The 21681-nt window shown below is 41.3% G+C and overlaps 2 protein-coding genes across 2 annotated transcripts; both read left to right on the top strand.

Annotated features, from left to right (window-relative positions):
• The first annotated feature begins 6859 nt into the window (after nucleotides 1-6859).
• CRYGD (gamma-crystallin D) lies at nucleotides 6860-9664 on the top strand. Its single transcript, XM_035305490.2, has 3 exons — nucleotides 6860-6897; nucleotides 7006-7248; nucleotides 9326-9664. The coding sequence occupies exons 1-3, from the start codon at nucleotides 6889-6891 to the stop codon at nucleotides 9596-9598; spliced, it is 525 nt and encodes a 174-aa protein (XP_035161381.1). The 5' UTR covers nucleotides 6860-6888; the 3' UTR covers nucleotides 9599-9664.
• Nucleotides 9665-18078: 8414 nt separating this feature from the next.
• Nucleotides 18079-21374, top strand: LOC100412370 (gamma-crystallin F). The gene is made up of 3 exons (XM_002749712.5): nucleotides 18079-18116; nucleotides 18218-18460; nucleotides 21036-21374. Exons 1-3 carry the CDS (start codon nucleotides 18108-18110, stop codon nucleotides 21306-21308), a joined length of 525 nt encoding a protein of 174 aa, XP_002749758.1. The 5' UTR covers nucleotides 18079-18107; the 3' UTR covers nucleotides 21309-21374.
• Nucleotides 21375-21681: the final 307 nt, after the last annotated feature.

Here is a 21681-nt window from a genome sequence, read left to right as displayed (position 1 = left end):
ATATTAATTTACCTGTATTACAAACCTGGATGTGTGCCCCTGAATCTAAAATGAAAGTTAAATAAAGAAGTCCTTTACCTACAAAAAAGGCTCAAATTTAAAGGTGATTAGTCTGGGCGTGGTGGCTCAAGCCAGTAATCCAAGCACTTTGGAGGCCAAGACGGGTGGATCACCTGAGGTCAAGAGTTCAAGACCAGCCTGACCAACATGGTGAAACCCCGTCTTAAAAAAAAAAGAAAAAAAAGAGTGAAACTCCATCTCTAAATAAATAAATAAATATTTTTTAAAAATTTAAAGGTGATTAAAGAAAGCCATAATTTTTGCAGCCTTTGATTAAACTAAAATCCACTTGCTCATAACCAAAGCCCTAAAAAGTAAAAAAAGAAAAAGGGAAAAAAAAAGAATTGCAAGTCTTTTTTTTAATTAATTATTTGTTTGTTTGTTTGTTTGTTTGTTTAGAGACAGGGTCTCACTCTGCAGCCAGGCTGGAGTGCTGTGGCGCAATCTTGGCTCACTGCAACCTCTGACTCCCTGGTTCAAATGACTTTCTTTCCTCAGCCTCCCGCGTAGCTGGGATTGCAGGCATGTGCCACCATGCCCAGCTAGTGTGTGTGTGTGTGTTTGTTTGTTTGTTTGTTTGTATTTTTAGTAGAGATGGGGTTTCACCATGTTGGTCAGGCTGGCCTCAAACTCCTGACCTTGTGATCTACCCACCTTGGCCTCCCAAAGTGCCGGGATTACAGGGATGAGCCACTGCGCCCATCCAAGTCTTTTCATCAGTAAAGAATTAATTTATTTTAACTTAAAATTTTCTCTTCAAAGTAAAAGCCTCCCATAATCTTACTACTGTAGAAATTCTACAAAGAAGTTGAGGGGAGTCCTTCTGATGCCCCTCATTGCTCTTGTTTATAGTTGGTGGGCACCCCTCTGGGGTTTTCTCCTTATTGACATAGCTCTCTCAAAAAACACATGCTTCTTTTCTTTACAAAAACGGAATGATGCTATACATAGTCGTCTACAACTTGGTTTGAAAATGCATTATAATATGAACCTATGTCTAGGTCAGCACCTGATTCTGTTCAATGATTGAACTGCATCCTGTTGTTTGGAGGTCCCCTAGACCATTTCACCATTTGTCCACTTAGGTGATTGGGCTTTTCCAATGTTGCTTTTACCAACAATGCTGCAAATCATAACATTGCACATATATATGCTAATCCTGATGCGCCATAATTTTAAAAAGACAGTGATCTAGAAGTGAGACTACCAGCTCATAGTGCAAGTTTATTTTATTATTTTTTTTTTTTTTTGAGACACAGACACTCTATTTTGTCCAGGATGGAGGACAGTGGCACAAACACAGCTCACTGCAGCTTCGACCTACCAGGCTCAAGTGATCCTCCCACCTCAGCCTCCTAAGAAGTTGGGACTACAGGTGTGCACCACCATGCCTGGCTAATTTTTTCATTTTTTGTAGAAAGGGGGTCTCACTGTGCTGCCAGGCCTGGTCTTGAACTCCTGGGATCAAGTGATCCTCCCACATCAGCCTCTGAAAGTGCTGGGATTACAGATGTGAGACACCACACCCACCCACAAGTTTAGTTTCTATTTCAATAGCCTCCAGTTATTAGGCACTAGAGACTTAACTTCCTTGAGTTAGGATCCTTACCAATCTTAAAACACCTACTATGCACCTGCTGTATGTAGCAATGGAGATGTAGAAAACAATCAAAACAAACAAACAAAAAAGATATTTCTCTACCACTGCAGAGCTCCACATAGAAAGAATACTAAATATTGGTTGGGCGCAGTGGCTCACACCTGTAATCCCAGCACTTTGGGAGGCTGAGGTGAGTGGATCATGAGGTCAGGAGTTCAAGACCAGCCTTGCCAAGATGGTGAAACCCTATCTCTATTAAAAATACAAAAAAAAAAAAAAAAAAGGTAGCCAGGCATGGTGGTAGGCGCCTGTAATCCCAGCTACTCAGGAAGCTGAGGCAGAGAATTGCTTGAACTGGAGAGGTGGAGGTTGCAGTGAGCCAAGGTCGCACCACTGCACTCCAGTCTGGGTGACAGAGCAGGACTCCATCGAAAGAAAAAGAAAGAAAGAGAGAGAAAGAGAGAGAGAGAGAGGAAGGGAGGGAGGGAGGGAGGGAGGGAAGGAGGGAGGGAGGGAGGGAGGGAGGGAGGAAGGAAACTAAATATTAATACTAAATAAGATACCAAGTACTAAATAATATATATTTAATCATTTTGTTTATCAAATACTTTTACATATTTCTTACAGTATATGTTTAACATTTTGGAAGAAAAAAGTGTTTTCCTGGCATGAGATACACTACACATTCAACACTTCCTTACACATCTTACCTTTCTGCAATACTTTTTTTCTGCTTTGGAACAGCATCTCCACAGAACACACAGTTTCCTGTGAATGGAAAACCATCTGTTCTTGCCACAACAGAGAGCAGATGAAGGGTGGCATTACAGGAGCAGCTACTTCCTGCCTTTGGCTGGGGCACAGGCAGCCAAGAAGTTAGTCACAGGGAAAAACTTGGGGGTAGTCCCAGGTTCTCTGCCACCTCCACCTCCTGCCTCCATCTGGCCCTCCTTCCCGCTCTCCCCTCCTCCCAACCTACCTCCGCCTCCTAGCTTTCTACTTCTTTGTTCCTTTCTCTAGCCCACTGGTCTCAGGGTATAGGATATGTGAATCTCCCAATGTCTCTCTCGGTTTTTAGGGGTGAAAGAGACTAGCTCAAGTTAGGGTTTTGCTACATACAGTCAATATCAATAATTTGTGTAGTTGGTATAAATGCCAGTCTAAAAATAATCCATGCATTTTGTAAATGACTTATTTTGTTTCTTTCTCTCATACAAAAATGACAGTCAGCTTGCAATCCATCATGAAATAACCTTTTTCTTCTTTAGAATTTCAAAAGGGAAGAGGTAGGGAGCTAGGTTCCCATCACTGGTACAGTCAGTTTTGATCCTTTACTGGTAAATTGCGTATCTTTAGTGAAGGATTCTGGGAACAATCAAGATTAATGTTAGCTAATTATGGTGGTGGCAGACACGGATGAAGATGCTTGAAAAGTAGTAGCTTGAAAAAAAAAAAGAAAGAAAAGAAAAGTAGTAGCTTGGCCGGGTGCGGTGGCTCATGCCTGTAATCTCAGCACTTTGGGAGGCTGAGGTGGGCAGATCATGAGATTAAGAGATCAAGACCATCCTAGCCAACATGGTGAAACCTTGTCTCAACTAAAAATACAAAACTTAGCCAGGTGTGGTAGCGTCTGCCTATAGTCCCAGCTACTCGGGAGGCTGAGGCAGGAGAATCGCCTGAACCTGGAAGGCAAAGGTTGCAGTGAGCCAACATCATGCCACTGCACTCCAGCAGGGCATCAGAGCAAGACTCCATCTCAAAAAAGAAAAATAGTAGCTCATTTAAAATGAAAATATCATGTGACACAATTAGAGATGACAGTTTTATAGCAAAAGCTGTATTAATGAGGAACACGATCTTGAAGGCAAAAATATGGCTATTTCTTTGAAGGGAAATTTGAACCCAGTATTACAAAACTTCCTGTTTCTTTTACTAAAAGTGCTTGAGACACACATTAAATCTTTTAAGGATGAGAAATTTTATAAATGAAGTATATAGGAAGTAGCACTTTCTGTTTCTTCAAACCCAGGCTGAAATAAAGCCTTCTCTCTTCCTGGTCAATGGAAAAGTCAAGGCCAAAGTCCCTTGCTTTGGTCTTCCAGATGCACCTGAAATTTCAGCTGCAACTGCATGTCAACAGAGGCGGTGGTTCACACAGCCATCCCCATCATGCTCCTCAAGGTTTCCCTGAACCACTCTGCCCATGCTCTCCGGGACTCTCTGCATCCTGGTTCTTTCTCATATTTTACTGTGTCTGCATCCACACTCTCCCCACAGAAGCCCGGACTCAAAACCAATTCAGCAAAAGAATGATTATTTTATTTTTTGTATTTTTATTGATATATCATAGTTGTACATACTTTTGGGCTACATGTGATATTTTGATACATGTATACAAAATATACAGTGTACATTACACATATGCAACATATAATGATCAAAGCAGGGTGATCACCTCAAAGATTTATCTTTTCTTTTTGTTGGGAACATTACAGTTCTTCCCTTCCAGCTGTTTTCAAGTGTACAATAAATTGTAATTTCCCTATTATAGTATCCAATACTAGAACTAATTCCTTCTATCAAACTGTATTCTTTTCTTCCTTTTTTCTTTTTTCTATCAAACTGTATTTTTATATTCATTAACCAACATCTCTTCATCTCTTCATTTCCTGCTACCCTTCCTAACCTCTAGTAACCACTTACTCTCTCTCTCTTTTTTTTTTTTTTTTTTTGAGACAGAGTCTCTCCCACTGTTGCCCAGGCTACAGTGCAGTGGCGCGATCTCGGCTCATTGCAACCTTGGCTTCTTGGGTTCAAACTATTTTTGTGCCTCAGCCTTCCGAGCAGCTGGGATTATAGGCACACACCACTACACCCAGCGAATTTTTTGTTAGTAAAGATGGGGTTTCACCATGTTGACCAGGCTGGTCCTGAACTCCTGAACTTAGCCTCCCAAAGTGCTGGGATTACAGGTGTGAACACCACGCCTGGCCCATATTTTGCTCTCTGCCTCCATGAGATCAATATTTTTAGCTCCCACATATGAATGAGAACATGCTATATTTGTTTTTCTGTGCCTACCTTATTCCACTTAACATAATGACCTCTAGTTCCAACCAGTAACCACTGTCAGTTGCTGCAAATGACAGGATAGCATTATTTTTATAGCCAAATAATATTCCATTATGTGTGTGTATATGTACATATAAACTAGATATATACTATATATATAGTTTATCTATACTATATATATACTATATACTATATATATAGTTTATATATATAACTACATATACTATATAGTATATATATAGTATATATATAACTACATATAGTATATAGTATATATATATAGTTTATATGTATAACTATACATAGTATATGGATATATATAGTTATATGTATAATTTGTATTTCCTTTATTCATTCTTCTGTTCATGGACATGTAAGCTGGTTTTATATCTTGACTTTTGTGAATAGTACTGCAATAAACATAGAAGTGAAGACATCCCTTTCTTTTGGATGTATATCCAGCAGTAGGACTGCTGGATTATATGGTGGTTCTATTTTTATTTTTTAGAATCTTCCATACTGTTTTCCATAACAGGTATACTGCTTTTTGTTCCTACCAAGAGAATACAAACTTCCCTCTTTTTCCACATTCTTGCCAGCATTCGTTCTCTTTTGTCTTTTTTATAGTAGCCATTTTGACTGGGATGAGATGATATGCCCTTATGATTTTGACTTGCATTTCCCTGGCAATTAGTGATGTTGAGTATTTTTTATATATACCATTGGCCATTTGTATGTAATAATTATTTTAAAGTTATTTTTACTATTTTTATTTTAAAATTTTAATTAAAATGATAATGCGTATTCCTTAGATTCTAGATGCTTTTTTTCTACTCTGTAAACGCAAGCAAGTTTGCAAACACGTGCATTTACATAGTGAATAAGAAGCAGCCAGAAAATAAGAATTAAAATAATTTGTATTGCACATAGTTGGTGTTTAATTCATAATTACCCCTTACAGAGATGTATGATTCAAAAACAAGACAAAGTACTTCCACGGGTTGACACAGGGCTGTGAACAGTTCTTTGAACATGAAAGAAGCTGGACACATAGGTCATTTTCCACTCCAGTGCTCTTTCCAGTCCATCAGACTGTTCTCTTCCAGGCCAATAAGTACTTTCTAAAGTCTTCTTAGAGTCCAGCTTCTAGATATTTATTCCTTCCTCTCCCTGCATCATTCCAGCCAGAGCTCCCCTTTGTGTTCATGCAATTAATTTCCTTTGAGTCAAAGGCCTCTTGTACTCTCGCTCATTCACAGAACAAATGTGTATTCTAGATCCTACGAGAAATAAGTTTCTTAGGAATTCAGTTTTATTTTATAACAAGCTAAGAGATCTTGTCTTTTTGTTTCAAATGTATTACTTTTTCTAATTTCCTCAAACTTAGATATTTCCCTTTTTAGTTCTTTCTGAGATTAAGCATCTTAGAACTAGGCTCTCTTTTGAATCACAGCACTACCATTAGCTAAGAGAAAAACATCTAATTCTCAGCTGCTTCCAGGCATGATTGCAACAAAATCAGACCCAATATTTAATATTCATGTTTGCTGTGTGTTTTAGTATCTTAAAAGATCAAAATTCTGTGAACTCTCTTGATAAAACTTTCCAATTTTTTAACCCTTTCTTGATGAGGGTCTCTTAAAGGACTAACTTGAAATTCTCAACGTTGAGTTAAGCCCATTTCCTTCCTACTAACAATACCAACAGTATTCAATATTGTGGCATGTAAGTAATGCTGTAGTTCTGACAGACTAATTTATATTTGCCTTATTAATAGTCTTTGCTTTTTTTGCTCCCCGACTTAAACTTTTTTGTTTTTCCCCAACCTATACAAATAAGTGTTAACTATATGCGAAATAGCTGAAGCTCCACTTCTATTATGAAATAGACAGTGTCCCAAATTACCTTTTTTCAAACATTTTCAACAGCATCAGCCAGTGATAGGAATCCCAATACTCCAGAGAGAATAGGACCAAAACCTACAATGAGCCCCGTGGACTAGGACAGCAAAGAGAAAAAAAGAGAACACGAAAAATGCCCTTGCTCCCCTCGGCGGGCCCCTTTTGTGCCGTTCTTGCCAACGCAGCAGCCCTCAGCTATATAGCCTCGCCGCGCGCCGCCCCACCCGCTCAGACCCGCCGAGCGCCTAGCCAGCCATGGGGAAGGTGAGCCCAGCCCGCGCCCCGACCCCGGAGCTCCGCGCATCTCGGGGACCGAAGACTAGGGCGGGAGCAGGCCTGTGAGCCCTCGCCTTGCCTCGCCTTGCCTTGCAGATCACCCTCTACGAGGACCGGGGCTTCCAGGGCCGCCACTACGAATGCAGCAGCGATCACTCCAACCTGCAGCCTTACTTGAGCCGCTGCAACTCGGTGCGCGTGGACAGCGGCTGCTGGATGCTCTATGAGCAGCCCAACTACTCGGGCCTCCAGTACTTCCTGCGCCCCGGCGACTATGCCAACCACCAGCAGTGGATGGGCCTCAGCGACTCGGTCCGCTCCTGCCGCCTCATCCCCCACGTGAGTGCAGCCTCAAGTCAGGACCAAGGCCCTCAGGACACTCACTGGGTGGTTTCAAGCAAATGCTGAACATTAGAAGTAGTGATCATTCACAATAACTGAGAGTGGATAAAAGATGAACTATAGTGGATTAAATCAATAGAGTTTGCGCCCCACAAAAGCAAAGTGTTACCCAGATACCAATGAATCACAATTAATCCACAAACACTTATTGAGTAAGAATGTGTCGCCCGCCCTAGGGGTTGTATAAGACTTAACTCCTATTCTGGAATCATTTAGAATGGAGTAGCAGAAAAACCACTACTACCTCATAGAAGAATAGCTGCCAGAGGATGCGGCAGTCAATGGAGAACAACACAGACATTTTAGACATGTGCCACATATATCCCATATGTGTGTTAGAACACTACAGTTTATGAAAAATTCGTCCTTGGACTTACTGATTTTTTTCCCTATTTTTCCTCATTGTATTCACAAATTACCGACAGAATTAATTGTTGTTTAATATATTATCTTATTGAAATATTTAACATTTTAAATAGGCTTATATGTTTAATATATTTCATTTACATCATATTTAAAATACATTATATTATAACATATTTAATGAATATAATTTAAGATTTAATAATTATTCATTTAATATATTTATATAATATATAAATTATATTTTAAATATAGTAATATATTTTAAATATATTTCATTTACATTATATTTATTTATAGTTTTTATTTTATTTTATTTATTTTTTTTTTTTGAGACAGAGTCTCACTCACTCTGACGCCCAGGCTGGAGTGCAGTGGCGCTATCTCGGCTAACTGCAACCTCGGCCTCCCAGGTTCAAATGATTCTCCTCTCTCGGTCTCTTGTGTAGCTGGGGTTACAAGAGCACACCAGCACACATGGCTAATTTTCGAACTTTTATTTTATTGCATTTATTATTAACTTTTTTGACGATGTCTCTCTCTGTCCCCCAGGTTGGAGTGCAGAGGCATGATTTTGGCTCGCTGCAACCTCTGTGTCCAGGGTCCACACGATTCTCGTCCGAGTAGCTGGGACAGGCGAATGCCACCACGACTGGCTAATTTTTTCTTTTTCTTCCTTTTTTTTTGAGACGAAGTCTCACCCTGTCGCCCAAGCTGGAGTGCGGTGGCACAATCTCGGCTCACTGCAAACTTCGCCTCCCGGGTTCAAGCAATTCTCCTGCCTCAGCCTCCCAGGTAGCTGGGACTATAGGCACGCACCACCATGCCCAGCTAATTTTTTATATTTTTAGTGGAGACAGGGTTTCACCATGTTAAAAATTCACTAATTTTTGAATTTTAAGTACAGAGGAGGTTTCGTCATAGTGGTCAAGCTGGTTCAAACTCCTGACCTCAAGTAATCCACCTACCTCGGCTTCCCAAAGTGCTGTGACTATAGGCATGAGCCACTGTGCCAGCCCTTATATTTATGTATTTTATAAATAGAAAATACTTATATTTTAAATATATTTTATTTATATTTTAAGTAATTTTTAAATAAAATATAATCATTTTTGAATAAATATGATTTTAATTTGTACTTATAAAATATAATTTTTAAAATAAATATAATTATTTTTAAACAAAACAATTTTTTAATTTTTTTTCTTTTTTAAATATAATTTTATATATTTTATATTTTAAATATAGTATATAATTATATATTAGATATTATGTATATTAAAATACATTATTTATGATTTAATGTTTATCTTAATATTAAAACATCTCTTCAAAATGGCATACAATAGTAATAAGCTGTTACAGATTTGGGTTTGTGTGTGGTACAGGATACTAAGCAGAGGAGTCAGCTCATCCTGAGAAATAGTGGAATATATTAAGGCTATTTCTTTCTCAATTTCTTTATAACACTTTATAATCTTGAAAAGGTACTGAATCTCTGCCTTCAGTAATGAGGAGTTTATAAATATTCAGAATTAATTAAATTTTGCCGTGTATTTCAAAATGGTCCTCACCAAGCTGAACTGCCTAACAATGTATTGGAATCATTTCACAGTTGCTTTTCTCCTCTTTTCATTTCTGGGTCTGCCAGGCTGGCTCTCACAGGATAAGACTCTATGAGAGGGAGGACTACAGAGGCCAGACGATAGAGTTCACTGAGGACTGCACCTCTCTTCAGGACCGCTTCCACTTCAATGAAATCCACTCCCTTAACGTACTGGAGGGCTCCTGGGTCCTCTACGAGCTGCCCAACTACCGAGGACGGCAGTACCTGCTGAGGCCGGGGGACTACAGGCGCCACCAGGACTGGGGATCCATGAATGCCAGAGTGGGCTCTCTGAAGAGAGTCATAGATTTCTGTTGAAATATGTACTCCTTCATCATTTCTCAATCTGGAAATTAATAAAATATTTTCTGTGTGTTCCTGGCACTGATTGCTGGTGTCTTTATTTTGCCCTATTCTATCTTATTTACACATGAGGCAAATGTCAACCAAGATGTGTAATACATAGATAACGAAGGAAATTCTCACAACAGAGAGACGTCTTCATATTACTATTATTATTTAAAGACGGGGTTTCACCATGCTGGTCAGGCTGGCCTCGAACTCCTGACTTCAGGTGATCCACCCGCCTCAGCCTCCCAAAGTACTAGGACTACAGGCGTGAGCCACAGCCCCCGGCCAGATGTCTTCACATTAAGCAGAACTTAACAGTTTGCCAAAGTTTCATAATACATTATCTCATTTGATTCTGTGGCCTTTAAACAGTTTGCTGCTTCAAACCAGATTATCAGAAATCTGTTTAGATTTCAGTTTTTCTCTGACGAGGGAGGACCTGCAAATGTAGGTTCAGATAGTGTGACCCACTTTTTCAATCAGGGATTCTGAACCTGGGTATCATAATGTGCATCAGTTTTTGAATTCTCTACAATTGTATGCAAAAGTTGAGTTCACAAATCTCTGTCTGACTCCTTTACTGCAGATGTGGCCATGTGACCTTCTTCTGGTCATCAAATTTTAAGTGCAAAAATGTTGATAGCGAGGGAGAAGAGATGATTCTGGAAAAACTTCTTTTTTCTTTTTTGAGACTGAGTTTCACTCTTGTGGTCCAGACTGGAATGCAGTGGCGAGATATCAACTCACTGCAAGCTCCACCTCCTGTGCTCAAGCGATTCTCCTGCCTCAGCCTCCTAAGTAGCTGGGATTACCACCACGCCTGGCTAATTTTTGTATGTTTAGTGGAGATGTGATTTCACCATGTTGGGCAGGCTGGTCTTGAACTCCTGATCTCAGGTAATCCACCTGCCTGGGCCTCCCAAAGTGATGGGATTACAGGCATGAGTCACCACGCCCAGCCAAACTTTTGCCTTTCTAATGAAAGGGAGCAGACGCCCCTGGTGCCACAGTTCCCTTTCATTTCTTACACTCAAGAAATAACAGAGTATGTCAGAAAGGCCAGGAGAATTTCAGAGATGTTGGCCTTGATGTGGCTGAGCCCCTGGACCATGCTAACAACCTTTTACCCTCAGACTTCTTGTAAAGGCAGTCAAATAAACCACATTTTGTTTAAGCCGCTGTATCTGGGTGTTCTGTTATCTGCAGTTCAACACACGTTTCTAGCTGATGAAGAGTGTATGTGAATTTTCCTTAGGTAACTGTATAGAATTTTATTTAGAGACATTTCTAATTAAAAAAAGAGAGAGAGAGAAAGAAAAGACAGGAGCTAAATGATGAGAACACATGGACACAAAGAAGGGAACAACAGACACTGGTTCTATTTGAGGGTGGAGGATGGGAGGAGGGAGAGAACCAGAAGAAGTAACAACTGGGCACTAGGCTTAGTACCTGGATGACAAAAGAATCTGTACAACCAACCCCAGTGACACAAGTTTACCGACATAACATGCACGTGTACCCCGGAGCCTAAAATAAAAGTTGAAAAAAAAAGTGGGGGAGGAGAGAAAAGAAAGGAAGGGAGGGGGAAGAGAGAGGCAGAAAGAGGGGCCATTACAGAACATTGCAGTCATAAGATAAGATGGTTAACACATTTTATTTTATTTATATATTTATTTACTTTTTGAGATGGAGTCTTGCTCTGTCTCCATGCTGGAGTACAGCAGCATGATCTCGGCTCACCGTGACCTCCAACTCCCCAGTTCAAGCGATTCTGCTGCCTCAGCTTCCCAAGTAGCTGGGATTACAGGCACGCACCACCACACCAAGCTAATTTTTGTATTTTTAGTAGAGACGGGGTTTCACATTGTTGGCCAGGATGGTTTTGATCTCCAGACCTCAGTTGATCCGCCTGCCTCACCCTCCCAAAGTGCTGGGATTACAGGCATGAGCCACCGTGCCCTGCCTAACATTTTAAATCCGTAGATCATCTAATCTAAATAACTCATTTTATGTACTGCAAACTAAGATCTAACTCTAATGTCACACTCAATAACGAAGGTGGAATCAGAACTTAGAATGACAGCTCAGAAACGGCTGGTTTTCTATTATAAAATCTATTATGGAATCTTGTCAAAGTAATGACAACATTAGCTCATAGATTCTTACCATGAGGTCATTGCAAACAACCAACCAGGAATTGAATTTAAAATATTGAATAATCCAAAGCTGTTTTCTCTCTGAACACGCATGTGCGCGCGTACGGGCACGCGCGCGCACACACACACATACACACACACAGTTATATATATTTACATAGCCTCATGCAATATACATATGTATGAGTTAGTATACTACATATAAGGCTGTCCTACAGTATCTTCACTTATATTGGTTCTTTTCCTATCTTTTATTCTGTCTTATTTGTACTCTCATTGCTAGAATTTTAGAAAGGAGGAGTCATTGTGTAAGTGCTTAGAGACTGCTCTGATCTTGTTATTTCCCTGATTAAAAATCTTTGATGTTCCTCCACTTCCCATACGAAAAAATTCAAATTCCTGAGACCCAATCCCCAGCCTGACTACCTCATCTCCTATTTCCTGACCTCAGCTGTCCTTCCTTCCCATCTCATCTGAGTCCTCCAAGCACACCAAACACTTTCACATCTCTGCCCTTACTTACATCTTTTCCTCACTAGGATTTCTCTTTGGTACCTTCTCCCTTGTGAGTTACTCAACCTTTAACCAGATCAAAACTCACCCTAATCCCACAGCCAGAAATGTATCTGACTTAGAATGCAGATCTGACTTGGACTGAAAGTAGCAGCAACTTCATGTCAAATAGGTAAGCAAGATGGAAATCTACTAGCTTATATGGCAGGAAGTCCTGGGAGCACAGCGTTTAGGGATGGTTGATTCAGCAGCTCAACAACATCATCAGGGCCCCAGGTTTTGTCTGACTCCTGCGGTATTTAGCATCTGAATCATCCTAAAGCTGGTGTCCCTGGTAATCACAGGATATCTATTAGCTGCAACGGGGGCAATATACAAGGAAGGTTGAGTGAAGAAACACAAGAGCAGTCTTTGCCTCTAGCGCAATTGTGTCCAGAGCACAAATTCCCAGTATTGAAGAGGACCTTAAAATGTTATCTGATTCTTCAGTGTGAGCTTTGGTGTTATAGGGAAATCAGAGTGAACTGAATAAGAGGAGAAAGAAAGATAAAGTCCAAGGAGGGAAGGGTACAAATAGAAAAAAAAAGTTTTAAGATGTCAATTATATTAAATATTCTTTTATTTCGCTTTAAGAACATTTAAGTGAGAGGACTATAAGATTTTTTTTTTTTTTTGAGATGGAGAGGACAACAGCTAGAGAGTGCAGTGGTGTGATCTCGGCTCACTGCAACCTCTGTCTCCTGGGTACAAGTGATTCTCCTGTCTCAGCCTCCCCAATAGCTGGAATTACAGGCACATGCCACCACGCCCGGCTAATTTTTGTATATTTAGTTAGAGATGAGGTTTCACCATTTTGGTCAGGCTGGTCTTGAACTCCTGACCTCAAGTGATCCACTTGCCTCCGCCTCCCAAAGTGTGAGCCACCACGCCTGGCTGGCTACAAAAAATTTAAAGTAAATTTTGTTTTGGACACTCTTTAACTCCTTTATAATCCATGGAATTCACCCTGTCTTGGGAGGCAATTCAGATGGTACCAACTATTAGCAAACATTTACACTTCTTCAGTCCTTTGTGATAATGAGGAGTTGAATGTCACAAGAACAGCAGAGGAAGAAATATGAACTAACTTTTGAGCCTACTTCTAGGAACCTATCCTAAGAAACAAATCCTAAACATGAAGAAAGATGTTATGCACAAACTATTCACTCAATCTTTATTATAATAAAACAAATGAAAACTGATAATTTTCCAATAATAGAGGAATGATAAGTAAATGACAGCACATGTACTTAATGAATGTTTTGGTGTTTTCTAAAAAAATTATTTATGAAGCAGTAACCAGAAAAGGTATTTGATGTAATGCTCACTGAATTTAAAAGATTCAAAATTTTAACTGCTTCCTAAACATCCCTCCTTCCCCCCCATTTTTTTCTTTTTTCTTTTTTTTTTTTTTTTTTTGAGTCAGGTTCTGGCTCCGTCTCCCAGGCTAGAGTGCAGTGGTGTGATCTTGGCTCACTGCAACCCCTGCCTCCTGGCTTGAAACCATCCTCCCACTTTAGCCTCCGGAGTAGCTGGAACCATGGGCATGCACCCAGCTAATTTTTGTATTTTTGGTAGAGATGGTTTCACCATGTTGTCCAGGCTGGTCTCAAACTCCTGGGCTCAAGCAACCCTCTTCCGCCTTGGCCTCCCAAAGTGCTGGGATTACAGATGTGTCACTGTGACCAGCCAACATCACATTTTTTCACCAAAGCATAACAGAATTTTAACAACAGTTTTAAAATGAGCATCCATTACTCTCTTTGTTCTGACTTTAAACTTAAAATTTTTATCACAAAAATGTTGAAAGATAAAGAAAAGTTATAAAGAAAGTTTAATAAAAATTACCCCAATTACACTCTTTATGGAAATAAGCATAGAAAAAGTACAGAATAATCTGATTTTGGTTCACATGATTTTAGGCATATATATAACTGATTTATAAGGTTTTAAATGTTTTGTAACCTACTTTGTTAACTTCTTTCTTTCAGCTTTTATTTTTATACAGTTTTAGACTTGCAGAAATTTGTCAGAAGAGTACAAAGAATTCTTACATACCCCTCATCCAGATTTCCCAAATGTTAACATCTTACCACATTTGGACCTTTGGGAAATCTTTTCCTTTCTCTCTCTCTCTCTCTCTCTCTCTTTCTACACACACACATTTCTTTCCTAAACCTTTGAGAACCAGTTGCAGACATAATGACTCTCTTATCCATATGTACTGAGAACACTTCCCTTTTTTTTTCCTTTGAGATGGAGTCTCACTCTGTCACCAGGCTGGAGAGCAGTGGCGTGATCTTGGCTCACTGCAACCTCTGCCTCCTGGGTTCAAGTGATTCTCCTGCCTCAACCTCCTGAGTAGCTGGGACTACATGTGCACACCACCATGCCCAGCTAATTTTTTTTTTCTTTCTTTCTTTCTTTTTTTTTTTTTTTTTTTTTGTATTTTTAGTAGAGACAAGGTTTCACCATGTTGGCTAAGAGGGTCTCGATCTCTTGACCTTGTGATCCACCCACCTCAGCCTAACCAAAGTGCTAGGATTAGAAGCATGAGCCACTGCACCTGGCTGAGAACATTTTCTTACAACCACAGTACAATTATCAAAATCAAGAAATTAATAGATAAAATATTTTTCCCTTATTGCTCATGGAATAATTATGTTGTAGTAAAAAAAATCTAATGTTTCCATATAAAAATATACTATATATATATATATATATACTATATATATATATAGTATATAAAAATATACTATATATATATATACATATATATATATGTATATATATATATATATGTAAAATTTGCCATTGTAAACATTTTAAGTGTGCAATTCAGGGACATAAAATGCATTTACATTATTGTGCAATCATCAGTACTATCTATCTCCACAATTTTTTCATCCTCCCAAACTGCAACTCTGTAGTCATTAAACAACAGCTCACCAATCCTACCTCCCCCAATCCCTGGTAACCACTGTTCCACTTCCTGTCTTTATGCTTCTGACTATTCTAGGTACCTCAAATAAATGGAATCATACAATATTTGTTCTTCTGTGTCTGATTTATTTCCCTTCAATGTTTTCAGGGTTTATCCATATGGCATTCCTTATTAGAAATAAGGAACATCCAACTATGTTTTTTGCAAGACTGATTTGTTTATTCGGGGTCCCTTGAGATTCCAAATTAATTTTAGGATAGATTTTTTCATTTCTGTATAAGAAAATCATTGAGATTTGATAGAGATTGCATTAAATCTCTAGATTGCTTTGAGTAGTACTGACATCTTAAAAATGTTGTCTTCCAATTCATTAACAGGATATGTTTTCCATTTATTCTTTAATTTCTTTCAATATTTTGCAATTTTCAGAGTATAATAAACTAGGTTTTTTTTTTAAGTTGACATATAGTAAGCATTTTCCATACCCTTAAATAAATTCTTCGACAACATGATTTTTGGTAGCTTCATAGCATCTCGTCAAACAGGTGTTCCATGATTTATTTAATCAATGACCTATTCTGGACATTTTATTTTTATCCAATTTTCTATATTTTAAACACCATTCTGATAAAATATCACTGTGCATAATCTTTGTATGCACCTTTATTTCCTTTAGATGAATTCGTAGAAATGGAAATATTAGATCACACGTGTGAGAATTAGGAGTTTTTAAATATACATCAACAGTGCTACTTTTTTTTTTTCTTTTCTTTTTTGAGACAGAGTCTCACTCTGTCACCAGGCTGGAGTGCAGTGGCGCGATCTCGGCTCACCGTAACCTCCTCCTCCCAGGTTCAAGCAATTCTCCTGCCTAAGCCTCCCGAGTAGCTGGGACTACAGGTGCGTGCCATCACGCCCAGCTAATTTTTGTATTTTTAGTAGAAACGGGGTTTCACCATGTTGGCCAGGATGGTCTGGATCTCTTGACCTCATGATCCGTCCACCTCGGCCTCCCAAAGTGCTGGGATTACAGGAATGAGCCACCGCGCCCAGCCAACAGTGCTACTTTTTATACAAAACTATGGCTTAAAATCTTTTCTTCTTTCTACTGATTTATAGTTTCTAATTTTCCACAAAAGTTATAATTTTTAAAAGAGAAAGATGTAAATGAGGCTTATTAAACTTTACGGATCATATAAAATTGGTCCCAAGAAAACTATTTTTTAATATTAGACTTGGATAGCAAGAATCTAAGGAATGAGATTGGGTGCACCAAAGTTACTGTAAATCAGTGGTTCTCAATGGGGGATGCTGGTGGATTTGCTTCCCAGGAAACCTTTGGCAATGTCTGCAGACAGTTCTGCTTGTCACAATGGGAGAGTAATGCTACTGGTACCTGGCTGGTAGAGGCCAGGATGCTGCTAATTGTCCTGCAAAGCACAGGACAGACTCCCCACCCAGCAGATAATTTTTTGGCCCCAAATGTCAGAATAGTGCTGTGGTTGAGAAACCCTGCTGTGAAGAGAATGGAGGCCAGGTGCAGTGGCTCACGCCTGTGATCCCAGCACTTTGGGAGGCTGGGGCGGGCAGATCACCTGAGGTCAGGAGCTCAAGACCAGCCTAGAGAAGATGGTAAAACCCCATCTCTACTAAAAATACAAAAAATTAACTGGGTGTGGTGGCAGGCACCTGTAATCCCAGCTACTTGGGAGGCTGAGGCAGAAGAATTGCCTAAACCCAGGAAGGGGAGGTTGCAGTGAGCAGAGATCGTGCCATTGCTCTCCAGCCTGGGCATCAAGAGCAAAACCCCATCTCAAAAAAGAGAGAGAAAGAGAGAGGAACACCAGGTGGTGCTGTAGCTCTCAGCAAAAGGAAGGAAGACTCCAGCCCCTGGAGTCATCTTAACTGAAGAGCCACCAGGGTCTTGTCCCATGGTGAAGAAGGCAGAATCTTTGCAAGATTGTAGAATTTTCAATGTGGTATATTTGCATGTTAACTTGCATTTGTCAGCAGCTAGAACCAACTAAGCTTGGCCTTTAGTTAGCAAATAAGGTAGTGAAATAGAAAGTTAGCAGTGTAATAAACGCCAGTGGGTCACTTCATGAATCCCAAAGTTGCCGGTTTCATTGCCTATGCTGAAGCAGGCTCCGTGCTGAAGCCGAAGACCTTCCTGGTTCCACCCCGGGTCCAGGTTTCAGAGCTGAGGCCAGGTGCCTAAACAGGGCTTCCTCAAGCCCAACCCCGGACATCCAACCTCCTGTATTAGTTACCTGATACCCTGTTTATCAGCAGGTAGGATCACAGAGAGGTTCTCTTAAAGGAGAATCAGATCCTACTGTAAACACCCCGAGGAGAAGGGAAGTTCATCCTCGAGTTTCACATTTTCCCACCAAGAAGACTGTAAACACCTCACGCTGTAGTCCATTTCGACCTTCCACTTGGTCACTATTCTGCGTTGATGCTCAAACTGAACTTGTAAAAGGTAAATAAAACATTTAATTACAATTATTAACTCTTAAGCACTTGCTCAATTCCAATTTCCTAAATAGGCTTTATGTAAAAGTCCGAATGGCACTGACAGTTTTAACCAGATCATCAATTCGAAAGCTTTAGAGAGTCTAAAAGAAAACATACAATAAATTTCCCACCCCCACCCCCACTCCTAAAGTCATTATATAGAAGAGAGAGCGAGAGGGAAAAAATGCCCTTGCTCCCCTCCACGGGCCCCTTTTGTGCGGTTCCTGCCAACGCAGCAGCCCTCCCGCTATATAGCCCCGCCGCCCGCCGCCCCACCCGCTCAGACCTGCCGCCCGCCTAGCCAGCCATGGGGAAGGTGAGCCAGCCCGCGCCCCTGGAGCTCCCTGCATCGCCGGGCCTGAGACTGGGGCGGGAGCAGGTCTGTGAGCCCTCGCCTTGCCTCGCCTTGCCTTGCAGATCACCCTCTACGAGGACCGGGGCTTCCAGGGCCGCCACTACGAATGCAACAGCGACCACCCCAACCTGCAGCCCTTCTTGAGCCGCTGCAACTCGGTGCGCGTGGACAGCGGCTGCTGGATGCTCTATGAGCAGCCCAACTACTCGGGCCCCCAGTACTTCCTGCGCCGCGGCGACTATGCCGACCGCCAGCAGTGGATGGGCCTCAGCGACTCGGTCCGCTCCTGCCGCTTAATCCCCCAGGTGAGTGCAGTCCTGCCAAGTCCCTTCGGTGCCCTCGAGTCGCATCAGTGATCCACATGGATGATTCAAAGGATAGGCGATGGAATGGGATGGAGTTTTCTTTTTTCTGTCTCTAACCATATTCTCTTTTTCTTTATTAATATCCACAAGTCTTCCTCCCACTGAAAACGTGTGTGATGCACCGCTTTCAATTCGACATTTTATTTGTTTTGCTAAAGTCAAATTCATCTTCACTGGGAATAAGTTGTGCATGGCATTAGCTCAGAGTGTCTATGCCACAGGTGACAGATGAGCAACAGATTGATTTCTTGCTCTCAGGTGGCCATAGGCTAAGTGGCTATTTCTTACTTCATCTGTAAAACAGGGCTGATAAGAGGAGCTCCTTTCTAAGGCTGCAGTGAGGGTGGAAGAAGGGCGCCTGGCACAGGCCAACCCCCACCCCAGAGTAGTAACTATTATTACGAACATCAAGGGTATCTGAAGTCCTGCCTTCTGATTAGACAAACCGGTAACCAACATTGAGATTCCAATAGCTCCTGCAGGGCCCACTGTTACCCAAATGAAGCCCCAGCAGCCTGGAATTTCACAGTTAGGGATTCTCTAAGTTGACTGTGACAGAGTCCTGGGAACATGCACCACTTTTGTGAAGTTTGACATCACCTCACACGGGCTCGATAGGTACCCAGTCTGCCATTAGAAGCCTAAAAACTTAGATTTCCAGTTTCAGTTTCAAGTTCCAACTCTTCTAATTACAGGCTGTAAGATATATACACACACATACACATGAGCCATTGTGTCCAGCCCCTAAAGAATATTTCAATGTAGAGGAAGAAAAACATTGAGACAATGGAAAGGAACAAACAAATGAAGAACAAATGCTCAAAACAAGAGATATGGCCAGGCGCAGTGGCTCATGCCTGTAACCCAGCACTTTGGGATGCCGAGGCAGGCAGATCACCTGAGGTCAGGAGTTCAAGACCAGCCTGGCCAACATGGTGAAACCCTGCCTCTACTTAAAAAAAGAAAAAAAAATTAGCCAGGTGTGAGGGCACGCACATATAGTCTGAGCCACTCTAGAGACTGAGGTAGGAGAATCGCTTGAACTTGGGAGGCAGAGGTTCCAGTGAGCTGAGATCTTGCCACTGCACTCCAGCCTGAGCAACAGAGTGAGACTATCTCAAAAAAAAAAAAAAAAAAAAAAAAAAAACAAGAGACAGGAACAGCTCAGGAAAAGCAGCCTAAGTTTCCATTTTTCTGAAGGTTTCGCACTCTTGAACCTGTATCAGCCTCCTTCATGATTTGTCTGTCATCTCTCTGTCACCAAGGCTGGCTTGAGTGGTGTGATCATAGTTTACTTCAACCTCAAACTCCTGGGCTCAAGTGATCCTCCTGCCTCAGCCTCCTAAGTAGCTGGGGCCACAGGTGCACACCACCATGCCCGACTACATATATATATATATATATATATGGGTTTTTTTTTTCCTTGTAGAGGCAGGGTCTCACTGTGAACTGGATCGTCCATGCTGGTCTTGAACTCGTGGGTTCAAGCAATCCTTCCACCTTGGCCTTCCAAAGTGATGGGATTACAGGCATGAACCACCATACCCAGCTGTTCCTTCACAATCTTGAACTTCCATTTTTGATTATTACCTAAAACTGATTCATGGCCAGGCACGGTCGCTCACGCCTGTAATCCCAGCATTTTGGGAGGCCAAGGTAGGCGGATCACCTGAGGTTGGGAGCTAGAGACAAGCCTGACCAATGTGGAGAAACCCCATCTGTACTAAAAATACAAAATTAGCCAGGAGTGGTAGCATGTGCCTGTAATCCCACCTACTCAGGAGGCTGGGGCAGGAGAATGACTTGCACCCGGGAGGCGGAGGTTGCAGTAAGCTGAGATCACCCCATTGCTCTCCAGCCTGGGCAACAAGAGCGAAACTCCAACTCTAAATAAATAAACAAAACTGATTTGTAGGAGCACGTGTTGGAGCTTAGACGGCTCTTGCTCTTCAGCACGTCAGAGCAGCAGGACTTAAAGCAGAAAGGCACGGATGCAGGATTGCTTGGGCTGGGCTTTCTTCCTGAGTTGCCACCAATCTAAGCCTCATTTGGGTAAAAGCAATTCAACCTCCTCTCCCTCTAGCTTCTTCTAATGGTATTGAGATTCAAAATAATATCTTTTGCCAGGAATACATTTGCCTTTTTGTTTTAAAATCTCATTATTTTGTGTGTCATCCAAGAAGAGCCCCAAACCACCATAAATTTATGAAGCTGAGAGAACAAAAAAAAATACATACAATATTTAAAAGGGGTACAGAGCATGACCAGTGTGTCTATTCATGTAGATTGTACCAGAAAACCCCAGGGAGCACCATTCATACCAAATAAATGGGGAATGGCGCCCTCTTGAGTTTCACAGTGGGCAACTTACCCAACTATACACAGCAGCCCTGGTGTTGGCAGTCTCTTTCTTTTAGTCTGGTCACTTTTGATACCAAAAAAAAAATTTTAAGTCCATCCGACAGGAAGTCAGGTTTTCTGACGTCCCCTCATCTGCTGTTTGCTGAACCCCCAGGCCAGCTCCCACAGGATCAGGATCTATGAGCGAGAGGACTGCAGAGGCCAGATGGTGGAGATCACCGAAGACTGCTCCTCTCTTCACGACCGCCTCCACCTCAGTGAGATCCACTCCTTCAACGTGCTGGAGGGCTCCTGGGTCCTGTACGAGCTGCCCAACTACCGGGGGCGGCAGCACCTGCTGAGCCCGGGGGACTACAGGCGGTGCCTCGATTGGGAGGCCACGGATGCCAAAGTGGGCTCGCTGAGGAGAGCCGTGGAGCTCTACTGAAATATTTTTACTCTATCCTGTGCTCCATCTGGAAACTAATAAAATATTTCTTGTGTGTCCCATGCAGTGATGTATCCTCTGTTCCTTTCAGCCTCCTTGTAAGGGTTCAGCAAAAATCATGCTGGGAATCATGGGGATTTTCTTGCATGTATCACTGGAAAGGGGTTAAGAGCACAGCCTCTGGGGCCAGAATGCCTGGGCCCAGCTCCACTTACTAGTTCCAGATGTGGGGCAAGTTACTTAGCATCTCTGTCCAACAGTTTCCTAATATGTAAAAATGGGGATTAATAGTACTTTTCACCTCACGAGGACTGAGTGAATATTTATAGTTCTCTAACAACAGTACCAGGTATGAAGTAAATGCATATAAGTA

The sequence above is a fragment of the Callithrix jacchus genome, chromosome 6 (genome assembly GCF_049354715.1).
Source record: "Callithrix jacchus isolate 240 chromosome 6, calJac240_pri, whole genome shotgun sequence".
Classification (NCBI taxonomy): domain Eukaryota; kingdom Metazoa; phylum Chordata; class Mammalia; order Primates; family Cebidae; genus Callithrix; species Callithrix jacchus.
This window is presented reverse-complemented; position numbering and strand designations above follow the sequence as displayed.

What these genes read in the sequence shown, in the direction of transcription:
- LOC100412370 (XM_002749712.5), top strand. An exon ending in CCTGCCGCTTAATCCCCCAG is followed by an intron (nt 18,461 to 21,035) that starts GTGAGTGCAGTC and finishes CTGAACCCCCAG; the next exon opens with GCCAGCTCCCACAGGATCAG.
- CRYGD (XM_035305490.2), top strand. An exon ending in CCTGCCGCCTCATCCCCCAC is followed by an intron (nt 7,249 to 9,325) that starts GTGAGTGCAGCC and finishes TGGGTCTGCCAG; the next exon opens with GCTGGCTCTCACAGGATAAG.